The 13,214-nt window shown below is 40.0% G+C and overlaps 1 protein-coding gene across 1 annotated transcript; it reads right to left on the minus strand.

Annotated features, from left to right (window-relative positions):
- Nucleotides 1–5,253: 5,253 nt before the first annotated feature.
- On the minus strand, nucleotides 5,254–6,192 carry LOC149278010 (olfactory receptor 2D3-like). Its single transcript, XM_089502505.1, has one exon. It carries the CDS (start codon nucleotides 6,190–6,192, stop codon nucleotides 5,254–5,256), a length of 939 nt encoding a protein of 312 aa, XP_089358631.1.
- Nucleotides 6,193–13,214: the final 7,022 nt, after the last annotated feature.

Consider the following 13,214-nt stretch of genomic DNA (forward strand, 5'->3'; position numbering starts at 1 on the left):
AGACTAGATGTGCAAATAGGCCAAAAACATTGTCTCATTCTTTTTTGGGCAACAAATTTCATTCCCTGCCCATTCAGTTAGACAAAAAAATGTGCTGGAATTTTTAATTTGGGAACAAAATTCGTTGCCTAGTGCCTGCATTCACTCTAACTCACTCCCTTATACTTTCATTCACTCTTTACGCTCATGTTACCCTATTTTCTCCGACCACATTTGCTTCTGCTTTTTTTTCCTATTCCTACTTTCGTCCGTGAATGTGGGCATCGGGCAACAAACTTTGTTCCCAAATTAAAAATGTCTCTGTTTTTTGGCCAACCGAATGGGCAGTAAATGAAATGTATTACTTGAAAACAAATGGGCCAAAAACGAACTGAAAAATTTGTCCTACTCATTTTTGGCCCATTTGCACAGGTCTGTGAGAGAGTGAGTATGAGTGTGTCAGGGCCCATGAACCTCAGAGTTTAGTTCGTGGGGGTCTGGTCTTATTTTCATAGCTTTGTATCAATCGCTGTATTTACCACAATTCTGTACAAGCCAAATGCACAAATCTAATACAGACCATCTGGATCTACACCACAGTCTAATTTCAATTCATTAAAATAAACTTTTAAAGACATTAATGAAAAAGTTTACTATAGACATTCATTAAACTCCCTAGCCCGCTTATCAAATCATTGATACAGACTGCCTCTCAACTTCCAAAATTAAGATATCTGCCCTGTCTATATGTGAACTTGTCTCTATGAGAAGCTTGTCTCCAAAAGTTGCTAGTTGCTATACGGGGCCAACTCAGTCTTTGGTCAAGAAACTTGTCAGTGTTGGCTCTTCAGAATGAAGCCCACGGGGGCCAGAATGGACTAGAGTGGGCTCTGACAGAGTGCTGAGCAGGGCTAGGCTAAGGCAGGAATTGTGGATTTTAGGGGAGGAGTTTTTGGTAGGAGGATATTTAAGTTTGGTGATCACAGGGGTAAGGATCCATTTTGTTTAACCTTACCTGGTGCTGTTTGTCCCACCCTCCCTCCCCTTATGTGGTTGAGTTTTTGGAGTGGTGTTGCTGCATTAGTCACAGTCGTGGGCGGTAGCTTGCCAGGTATCCAAGGGGTTAATGTGGTGGTATGATCATTGGTGGTCATAACCGATGGGAGGTTCCTTGCAAGGAGTGGTGCTCGGAACCTCAGGTCCGGGTTGGGGCATCCTGGTATGTCCCCACCCAAAATTGGTGTGTGGTATGGTACCTGGATAACTTGGCAAGCTAGGTTGGTTTTGGTTACGTCATTGTCTCTGTTAACGCATTTATGTTTATTATTTCAGGTTTTATGGGACAATGACTGTTAAATAAAATGACTGTGGCCTTTTCAAACCCATATTGTGTATTGGTGTTTTATTTAACTGAGCAACTGAGCTGAGCCTGGCCCATGAGCTGAAGCTACATCTGTCATGACTAATGCAATGAGACTGTTAAAAACTACAACTCTCCTGCAAACACTCCCTTTAGTGACTAAATCTCAAAGACTACTAAAATGATCTCAATGTGGCAAAATACATTTCTCTCTTATCAACCTTTTTCTATATCCTGGGCCCCCTTATCTTTGCTCTGTATAAAATACTCCGTGGAGTAATTTATAAAATGATTTGGATTTTCTCTGTTACAAGAAGAAATTACAATTTGACTTATAGCTGTCTCATCTTGCATTGTTCACTGACAATAACAAATTACTATGTTAAAGAGTAAGCTACTTTCTTTCCCTATAAATAATTTCCAACACCTCATATCAATTTTACTGTTTATTAGACATGTGCAAATGGGCCAAAAACAATTAGGACTATTTTTTTGGTTCCTTCTTGGCCCATTCGTTTTTTTGGGCAACAAATTACGTTTCCCTACCTTCTCTGCTGACCACTTCCGCATCTTCTTGTCAGTAGTGTTACCCTTCTCCGCGAGGCCTCTGTTTACAGTGCCTTGGTCACGGTGCTGGTATTTCATACTGAGCGTCTGAATATGACATCATATACTGGCGCTTAGCAGTGAAGCAGCACGCACCGTTGCAGAGCAGCCGGACAGAGGCCTCATGCTCCCACCACAGGACTTCTGCAAGGTAAGTGAACTTCAAAGGGGGGATTTAATGTGTGGATGAATTATGTGAATGAGTGAGAGTATAAATTAATGTGTGAATGAATTGTGTGAATGAGGGACAGAATTAAAGAATTTGTGAGAATGCATTAATGCATATGTGTAAATAATTTGTGTGGAAGAGTGAGAGAATAAATGATTGTGTATAATAGATGTATAATTGATTTGTGCAAAGGCAATGATGGCACAGGCAGGGTGTTTAAGCCTTGGGGACCAAAATGGCACAGACAGGGTCACTATGGGACAATCGGACAAAGATGGCACAGGGTGGGCTGTTTGGGGACAAAGTTGAGACATGCTGGGCTGTTTGGGGACAAAGATGGCAAGTCCCATGTGTGTAATCTGGGTGCAGGTCAGGTTCTATGTTGACAATGTGGACGCCAGGGCTGGCCTTTGGAGTGTGCAACCTGTGATCTATGCCAGAACAGCCCCGGAGGGAAAGAATTGGACAGAGGGGCCACATGAATGTAGTGCGGACGAGGTACCCATGGTCAGGCCTGTTTAAGGGGTTAAGGCATGACTAAGCGGAAATTTTGGCACTGAAAGGATTGTGGAACGTGCAGGGCCAGAAGGGAGGGGGTAATTACCCTCCCTGGGGGGTATATAAGGAAGGGTCGTGGCCTATAGGGGCAATCATTTTAAAGAAAATTTTCCCGCCCATCCCTCCCCTAATTTTGGCATTTTGCCGGGTACTCTGGTTTTTAAGCTGGTACGGTGCAGGAGTTAACCATCTAGGTATGGTTACTTGTGGTGCACAGAGGTGTAAGTGCAGGACGCTCCAGGGGCATGCGCCCCTGTGAATCGTATGGTCATGTGACTGCCACGCTAGGGGACGCCGGCAGTTTCAGCAGGGATACAGGTGGTTACGCCCATACCAGCAGGTTACTTATTTGGTTATTAAGTGGTTATTAAATGGTTACAATTGGTTATGTTTGCTTTCATTTTACAATATATTATTGATATATATTGTGTCAAATTGGTTGTGTTAATAATATTTGACACTTTGTAACATATTAATAAAGGTTGAGTGTCGCAGTGCTGAAGTTCTTTTAAGTCCGCACCGCGGACAAATAATTCCATATCTGACGTTTAATAAAAAAATTTAAAAATAAAGAAGTGTCTCTCTTGTTTTATTTGAAAAAGAGGTACCGAAACTGGACGCTACTTCATTCATCTAATTTAGGGGGTTTATCTATACATTTACATTTACATTACAAAAGTAGAGTAAAGGAATACCCTTTTATTGTCGCAATGCAGCAACATACAAACATTGATTTAACAATCACTTAGAAGTCTTGTAGATTGCACCCTCCTAATTGTATCTATAAGTCTGCCCACTATTTTTAACTACTGTAAGCTTTTCAGGACAGGGGAATCTCCTCCTTTTGTATTCATGCCTATTCTAACTGTATAATAATGTGTGTACGACTTCTATAAGCTTGTTTCAGCTGAACCCCCTTAGCTGTTGTTTCTGTAAGTCAAATTGTTATGTTGTGTGACACCTGTTATGTCCTGTTTACCCACTCTCTTATTTATGCTCTCTCACTATCTTGGAATGTCTACCTACCTTCCTTGCCACACAACTCTGCTTCTGATTTTGTATCTTCTTGTTCCTCATCTTCTGTCTTCTTCCACTGCTACAAAAGGTTTTTGTTCTTCGTCCACTTCTTCATGGTCAATGGAACTGGGACTTAACCTCCCAGCTTCAGCAAAATGGAGGATTGGGGAAGAGGTTGTGCCTGGAACCTTTGTCACTTTGCTGAAGTTCACCGGTAGGTTTCTCCAGGCAAAAAATCCCTCTCCCCCAGATCCTCGACTAGGGGGAAAGGATGTTCCCAGAAGCTTCGTCATTTTGGTGAAGTTCATTGGGAGGTTAGTTCAGGAAAAAGGGCAGAGCCACTGGGCATACCATCTCCTTAGATACTCCAATCGAAGGAGAAGATGTGCCTGGAAGCTCTGTGGATTTTGCAGATGTTTACGAGAGCTTCCTTCGAGCAAAAGAGTGGGGCCTCCAGGTACGTCCTTTCCACTGATTGTGGAAGAGTATATGTCTAGAAGAGAGAATAATTAAGTGTGTGAATGGAAAAAAACAACCAAATTTAAAGAAAATTCTGGCCTCTTTGGTTTGTTTTTGTTTGTTTCGTTGGGGTCGCTCCTCATTTTCAAGGATTTGTAGGAATTGCTAAAATATGCAAATTTCATTAAAATCGCAATTTTTACAAATCCAAATGCACAAGTTTAATGATTTACAATTTAATAAAGAACCATCAATACGGCTTAAAAAAGCAACTTTTGTGTGGGAGTTCAGCAATAGTTGTACAACTATGTTGTGGTTACTGTATCCTAGAATGGAGTACATAAAATATTTTTGCAGCATTAATTGAAGTGTCAGGATAATACTGGGCTGATTGTGGACCAAGCCACATTTGGAGTTTGCTGACAGCACAAATATCCCATTGTTTTTTTCGTTGGACTGGTGACGAGTAATCCATATATGGAAATATAAATATTAGTATTAGCAGCAACCTTAGTTTTTATTGTAGATTTCGAATATGGAAAGGCATTTCATCATAAAAAGAATAACTGTTTTGTTTTAAAGGTTGTATGCCACACAAACATAATAGTATCATACATTCCATATTTTTTCTGTATTGTTTAACATTGCATTTATCTATTGACCCACCACAGCTCCTGCTTGATAACTTCTTCTGCATATTTTTCTTACCAGTAAATAAGCACAGGGTAACATAGCTTAATCTTCACGAACCTGGTACAATATTGAATTTAGCTTTTAGATAAACAAAGAGCCAAATGATTGAACCTATTAAATAAATAGATGTTTTTACTACAGTACAAAGGTTTATATAGGTTTATTGCATAGACGCCACCAAACACAGTGATTACTTTGGCACATATCTAACTGAGTCTTAAGTTATGGACAAACTGGGTAAACTCTTCTGATAAATAAATCAGACATATTTACACAGACATTTGCCTCAGAAGCCATTTCCTCAATATTTTGCTGACCAGAATAATTAAAAGTCCAGCTACAATAGTCGGTAATTTTTCACAACTGTTTTATTTGCAAGAATTCTGGTTCCTTAATATGCTTGTTAGATTATCTAACCATATCTAAGCATCACTCTAAGCTTTAACTGTTTTAATAATGCCTCTTGGATGTCTTTATTTCTCAAGCTGTATATCAAGGGGTTTAGGAGAGGTGTAATGCTTGTATAGAAAATGGAGAGTAGCCATTCCTTATCAGCCAGGTGGTTAGATTTTGGCCGAAAATACATAAAGCTTCCACTACCATAAAAAAGCAAGACAACAATTAAGTGAGATACACAGGTAGAGAAGGCTTTCTCTCTACCAAAGCCTTTAGGGATATTGAATATAGATGAAAGAATGCTCATGTATGATCCCAAAATCAAGAGGAAGCATCCAAGCATAAGGAAGCCACCCACAACAAAAATAGTCACCTCATTGAAGTATGTATCAATGCAGGAAATCTTTAACAATGGAGGGATATCACAGAAGAAGTGGTTGAGTATTTTAGAACCACAGAATGGTAGCCTGAAAGTGTTGGCAGTGTGAACTACTCCATAAATACATCCAATTAACCAGGTTGTAACTGTCATTTTGAGACAGGCTTCTTTATTCATTATTGTGGCATATCTCAGTGGAAAACAAATAGCAACATACCGGTCATATGCCATTGTAGCCAACAAAGAAGACTCAGAGGCTGCCAAAGTGAGGAAAAAATATTGCTGGGCTATACAAGCTGCGAATGAGATAGCTGGATACTTTAAATGAAGACTGGTCAGTATTTGTGGGAGAGTGGTAGAGGTGTAACATATGTCCATGAAAGAAAGATTACGGAGAAGAAAATACATGGGGGTCTGCAGATGATGATCCACACTGCTTACAAAGATGATCAACATATTTCCTAAAATTGTAACAAGATAAATGATTAAGAACAACACAAAGTATAATGCATGTAATACCATTTTGCTTGAAAAAGCATTAAGGATAAATCCATCCTCATTGGTGAAATTGCTCATGTCTAGGAAATGTGCTTCCAGTTTTCAAAAGTAATGTAAACTGGTTCGAGAGCACATTCGCTTAGCTGCTGCTTGGTTTTATAGCTGGTATTGAAATGTAGATAAAATCAAATATCACAGAAAATCTAGACTAGTGAAATGTGACAACTGCATTAAGATCATATAGATCATAGATGTATATATTGGTATTTTACAGCTGTTTATATTCAATCTTTAGTTTACAGATGTAAGTAGTGACAAATTAGAATCATCCAACCACCATCCTTTTTCTACCATTTTAAAACGTTCGGAATAGCAAGTTTTTTTTATTGTAACCCAAGTCTTCTCATAGGTGACCTAAATTCATTGTCCTCTTGAAGATGTCAGTTCATTGTTTCAAAATGTGGATCTTGCTGAGATCTACGTTATAAAAGAAAACATCCTATAAAACAGATGTATGTAAATTCACATATCTATGTACTAAATGTATATTCTATTATTCAATAAAAATAACTGTTATGGTGTTCAAGGTCCTACCTGTATTGTTTCTATATTTTGGCCACACATAATCCATCTATTGACAACATTTAAAACTTGATAGAGACAAGAAACCCACAGGTCCAAATACACTTCAAGGATATCTTTATTCACGATCTTGGATATGCCTTCCTTATATTATTAACGCACAGTACAAAATGATGTGGTTATAGTTTTCAACTGCTCCATTTATATTCCCCCTCAAACACTGTTGAAATAAATTGCTTCCCACAGTTGCCTTGGTTTGCATCACACAGACCCCCTGAGACATTTTGTATTAACAATTCTGCAGTTAGGTAAATCATTCTTTCTCATTGACAAGATTTACAAAGACCCTATGTAAAGTTAGTGGAGTCATGAGCAAGCCTGCTTGAAGGACTTAAATACATGCCACCCTCTCATATACACCATCATGTTACACATCTGTCACAACTTTACTTTTTGTCAACCCCTTGGTCTCCCCTCCACCTTAATAGAGCACAATAGGAAAGCTGCTAAGATCATTTTAATGATTTACAGTCATGATAAGGCATTTTGGTAGATTGATGACTTCTAGTCCCCCAATGAATTTTCTTTTACCTTTTACCTTTTTACCATCTTACTGTGTCAGGTAAGAAAGTTGCTTGTAGTCAAATAATAAGCTCTGTGCCTTCAATAAGATAAGTTTGGATAAATTATAAATCTTTAATTTCCTCTCCATTGTTTAAACTAAAGAAATGTGGGTCAATTATTTTGAAACAAAATGTATTGAGGTTTTGGATGTTGGATACAAAATCTGCATATCAGCAGAGAGACAATGTTTAAGCATAATTGTATTTAAGAACACTGTAATTTGTCCATTACCCATCCTGTACCCTCCACCTGCTATCTCGGCCCACTATCAAAACCCAACTTTGGTAACTGGGACGAGTTCCATGATATCCATTCAATCATGGACAGTAACCACAGCAATTGAAGAAACAGGTAAGAATCCTCAGTTTTTTTTTTATTTTGTGTATTTTTTTTCTGTGTTTTCTAGTGCTCCAGAAGTCTACATGGTTTCCCTATGGCACCACATCAGAGACTCGATCTTCAGAAATCGTTTTGATGAATAAATATATACCCAAGCCTGCCAGTGTGACACTCTGCTACAATGTGAAGTAGTGAGTGTTCAACCTGTATTTCAACACACAGTCATTAATGTCTAAACCTTGGCAACAAAAGTGAGTACAATGTCCAAATTGGGCCCAAAGTGTCAATATTTTGTGTGGCCACCATTATTTTCCAGCACTGCCTTAACCCTCTTGGGCATGGAGTTCACAAGAGCTTCACAGGTTGCCACTGGAGTCCCTCTTCCACTCCTCCATGATGAGCTGGTAGATGTTAGAGACCTTGCGCTCCCCCACCTTTTGTCTGAGGATGCCCCACAGGGTTTAGGTCTGGAGACATGCAGACCATTTTGATTGGTATGGTCTGAGCACTGACAGGCTGACCCCCCCACCCCTTCAACCTCTACATGAATGCTGGCAGCCCTCATACGTCTATTTCCCAAAGACAACCTCTGGATATGACGCTGAGCACGTGCACTCAACTTCTTTGGTCAACCATTGCGAGGCCTGTCCCTCAGGGGCTGCAGCTCAGTTTCAGGGTCTTGGCAATCATCTTATAGCCTAGGCCATCTTTATGTAGAGCAACAATTATTTTTTTCAGATCCTCAGAGAGTTCTTTGCCATGAAGTGCCATGTTGAACTTCCAGTGACCAGTATGAGAGAGTGTGAGAGTGATAACGCCAAATTTGGCACACCTGCTCCCCATTCACACCTGAGACCTTGTAACACTAATGAGTCACATGACACCAGGGAGGGGAAACGGCAAATTGGGCCCAATTTGGACATTTCCACTTAGGGGTGTACTCACTTTTGATGCCATGGTTTAGACATTAATTGCTTTTTGTTGAGTTATTTTGAGGGGACAGCTAATTTACACTGTTATACAGGCTGTACACTACTTTACATTGTAGCAAAGTGTAATTTCTTCAGTGTTGTCACATGAAAAGATATAATAAAGTATTTACAAAAATGTGAGGGGTGTACTCACTTTTGTAAGATAGTTTTGTTGAAAAAACTATCTTGTATGAATTTCTGGCCTCCAGCCAATCCAATATCGTTTTGAACAACTGTTTAGTTTTCAGTAATACCAAGGTCAGAGGTATTGTCTGGACCCACTGATGAAGGATAGTCTTTGTAGGCGCTGCCATAAAAACTCTGAATTGGTTACGATTCTCCCTGTAGTCATCTGGGATAATCCCTAAATTTGTCAATTCAGGTGCAATGCATATTAAGGATATTTTCAGCTCCCTACAGTAGATCAACTGTCAGTTGTAACGTTACCAAAGGGTTAAGCAAGAGAGTGTTCACACAGTCCAAGGGTCGGGGCAGGCAGCCCTTATCAGAATCAGTAATGGTGGGATACATAGTCCAATAATCAATTCCAAGGGTCAAACCGAGGTCACAATATTAGCAGAGGGAAGACTACAGGACCAAGGGAAATACTCCATTAAGTTGCCCCAGTCCTGACCATCAAGTGACCTAATACAGAAGGCGACCCAACTATGAATATATATGTACACAAAGGCATCGGTATGTCAGGGTATGTTCCTCTAACGTTTTGGTCTCTCAAATGGATCAATTGTGTGGATATTAACCTCCCTTCCATTTTCGAAGGATGGATTCCCCATTCATGGTGTTACCCTCCACTGTAGATGTAGACAGATACTGGTCATCTTCCAAGCCCTTGCTGTGGTTGCCAATAAGGGGTTTGCCTGCATTACCAGAGTATGCAACATACCCATGAGCGAGAATTCCCAACAGTCTCTATTGTTCACTCATTCATGACTTTTGGTCTTTGCAAAAGAGATAGGCTTGTTCTTGCTCTCTTTCCCTGCCATATGAATTTAGTGAAACAGCAATCCAGAGCCTTTTCATCTGTTGGAGCTAATATCATCGGGAGCCTCTGCAACCAGTACAGCATTCTTGGGAAGCAAATTATTTTCATCAAGGCCACTCTCACGGAGAAGGAGAGGCTTAGGTGGTCCCAGTGAGTTCAGTGAGACAGAGTATTGCAGTGATTTTCACCCCCAAGTCTGTCAGGGCCTGTGTCTCCTATATCAAGCCCAAACTGTAACTGGACAGATTCTGTCTGCTCCCAAGTATTAACCTTTTGTTTTGGAGACATTGATTGAGAAACCCATGATCGCATCCCATCATTCCAGCAGGGACAACACAGTACCTAAGGTGGATCTGAAATAAATAACAACAGGTCATCTGAGAAAGCAGAGACCTTGATACTTCTGTCATCTACTCTGATACCCTCAAATCTGTATTCTGTATTGATAATGTCCGCTCCTAATGTTAAACACAGTTTTCCATTTTTTGCCTTCCTTTATTCTTACCAAGTTATATGTCAAGCTTAGTAAACACATTGTATTCTTTCAAGCAATCGAATAGCTTGGTAATAAGTGGAATCAGGTAGGCATTTTTAAAAGTAAAAGGATATGGTTGAGCACCCTGTAATCAATACAGGGTCTCCGTTCTCCACTCTTTTTCTTCACAAAGAAGAATCCATCCCAAGCAGGGGAGGAGGACTTAGGGATGAACCCCCAGGACAGCACATCCACAGCATACTTCTCCATGGCCTTATTCTCTGCGACAAATAGAGGGTAGACACAACCTTGAGCAGGTATGGCACTTGGTTGCAGCTCAATTGTACACCAGTCCCGCCCTCATTGAATATATCTAAAAACTCCTGGTACTCTTCAGGCAGCAAAGATACCAGAGAAGTGATTAACACCTTCACCACTTTCACCCTTAGCCAATCAAATGTGTGATTATGTAAAACACCTTTTATTGTAAAAACCAAATGAACAAAGCCAAATCGTGATACAGGAGTGTATACCAAAAGACAAGCCAGGGCAGGAACCAAGGCAGGTAGTCAGATGAGCCAGAGTGAGCAGTACGGAGATCAGCAGAGTCAGGGTATGAATGCCAGGAATCAGGAGTATGGAGATCAGCAAAGTCAGGGTATGAATGCCAGGAATCAGGAACCGGGGGGTAGTCAGACGAAGCCAGGTCATACACAGGAACCCCGGAACAAATGAATTCACTTAATAGCAGGAACACAAGGGCAAAGGAAGTATGCAGGCTTAACAAATTGAAATTTGCAATCCTCTGGTGACAAGTGGTTCCCAGGTAATACTGATCCCCCTCTTCTGTGCCCAATATACTGTTTGTGCTATGATCTCAGTTATAAGTTGGGGGTAGCTTGTCCCCTATGGCTCCCCCCCCATCAGTGACTGTTGAGCATATGAAGATGCCTATATAAAGACCTAGGTCTTGCCACACAGTCACCCATGAGTTTCCTCTCTGTTAGGAGAAGGTTACCTCTACTATGGTCTTTTGTCCTGTGTCTGCTATCCATTTTGCCCAATCAATGAGGATACGGAATGACAGCACAACACACAGCAATTTGATCAAGCAAAACTTTTTTTTTTATAACATACATTTTATTGAGGTTTTTGTTGGTTTTTTTTTTTGTTGGAAAAATACAAACATAGTTGTATAAAAGTACAGAGGTAACGCAGTTACAGTATACAAATCGTGCAATTAGGTACAAGTAGATTTGTTATAATCAATTGAAAATGACAAAAAAATTACGAAAAACAAATAACAGAAAAACAATTCCGCACTCATGTAAATTGCATACACATAGAATCGAGCAATGGTAATGAAATATGGGAGTCAAAGGAGCTGAACCGTATTGTGTGTACTATGTAACCAAATATCCCACCTGGAGGAAAAGGCGGTGGTCGTATTATGGGCAGTTGATATTTTAAATTCGTGCCAACAATTAGAATTGATATCTTGAATAACTGTTTTAAGAGAAGGTATCAGGTTAGAATTCCAACGTTTAGTTATGTTATACCTCGCTGAAATCAGCGCATGCAGAATAATAGTTTTATGAAAGTGGGAATATTGGTATACATTAATATTGAGTAGTGCCAGAGGGGCATCCAATATAACAGGAAACTTACAAAGGGTCGACAAAAATTTACCAATTTTCCTCCAGAAGGCCAATATTTTGGAAGAAACGAACCTATGTCTGAGCACCTCCAGCAGGTGTTCGGAGTTTGATTGAATAACGCTAATCTTGACGGCGTAAGATACCAACGATATAATAGTTTTTTGGAAGTTTCCAGGTGGCTGATACATTGAGACACTGAGGTTATGACCGAAGGTGCCGATTGCCACTGGTTTACAGTGAAGTGAGTATGAAGTTCAGTTTCCCATTTGAGTTTGTAGGGGTCAGGAAGATCTAAGTAAAGTTTAAGTAATAATGAATAGCACTTTGAGATGACTTCTATGTTGTGTCAGCCATTTAAACAAATCAGAGTCAGTGTGAGTAGAATGTATTGTGCTCGATTGGAAAACGTGACGTATTTGTAGGTATTTGTAAAAGTCTTTGTTGCTAATATGGAATTTATTATGGAGGATTTCAAAAGGGACCATAGTTTCACCATCCCAAATGTCTGATATACGCTGTACTCTCTTGTTGATCCAGCCTGCTAAATTCAGATCAGGTATCGCTGCTTCCAAGATTTTAATGGACAGAGATAGTGGATTAATTTGAAATAAATTGTTAGGGATTACAAACTGGTACCATAATTGTGAAATTGCTCTCAAAGTAGGATGAGAATATGACAAAACGGTCCGGAACAGGTATGCTGCACTAAAAGCGTCACTGAGTCTGCAGGAGCCCAGTTCCGTCATCTCCATCTCCACCCATAACCTAGAGACCTCTCGGTTCCATATATATTTAAGTTGAGCTAATAAGGTGGCCCTATAGTACTGGAGAATAGAAGGGCAACTAATACCTCCATTTCTCGAAGGTAGGTATAGAATTTTGGCCCCAACCCTCAGGTTTTATTTTTATCCATATGTATTGCATTATGATGCTTTGTAATTTTTGGATGTAAGATATCGGGAGAAAAATCGGGACAGTACGGAACAAATATAGTATCTTGGGGAGGATCAACATTTTAATAGCCGCTACTCTGCCTAGCAAAGAAACGCCCAAAGAAGGCAGATTAGAAATTGTGTGTTTCATGTCTTTCAACAACATCGCATAGTTTGCGTCGAAAAGATGCGTGCTAGGGAATGTCAATTTTATACCCAGGTAAGGGAGAGAGGTGGATGTCCAAGTAAATGGAAATCTAGATTTAAGGATTTTAACTGTTTGAGGGGAAAGACCCATATTAAGGATTTGAGATTAAGATTCATTGAGTTTGTAATATGAGACATCTCCAAATTTCCGTAAAACGTCAAGTACGGATGAGAGGGATGACAAGGGATCCCTACAAGCTATGATGATATCATCGGCGAATAAGCCGATACGATGGTCTTTCCCGCCTATCGGTAAACCTGATATCAAGGGGTCAGTTCGTATTGTCTCCGCTAGGGGCTCCATCACGA

This window comes from Sceloporus occidentalis, unplaced genomic scaffold (genome assembly GCF_023333645.1).
Source record: "Sceloporus occidentalis isolate IW3139 unplaced genomic scaffold, rSceOcc1.0.p SCAF_204, whole genome shotgun sequence".
Classification (NCBI taxonomy): domain Eukaryota; kingdom Metazoa; phylum Chordata; class Lepidosauria; order Squamata; family Phrynosomatidae; genus Sceloporus; species Sceloporus occidentalis.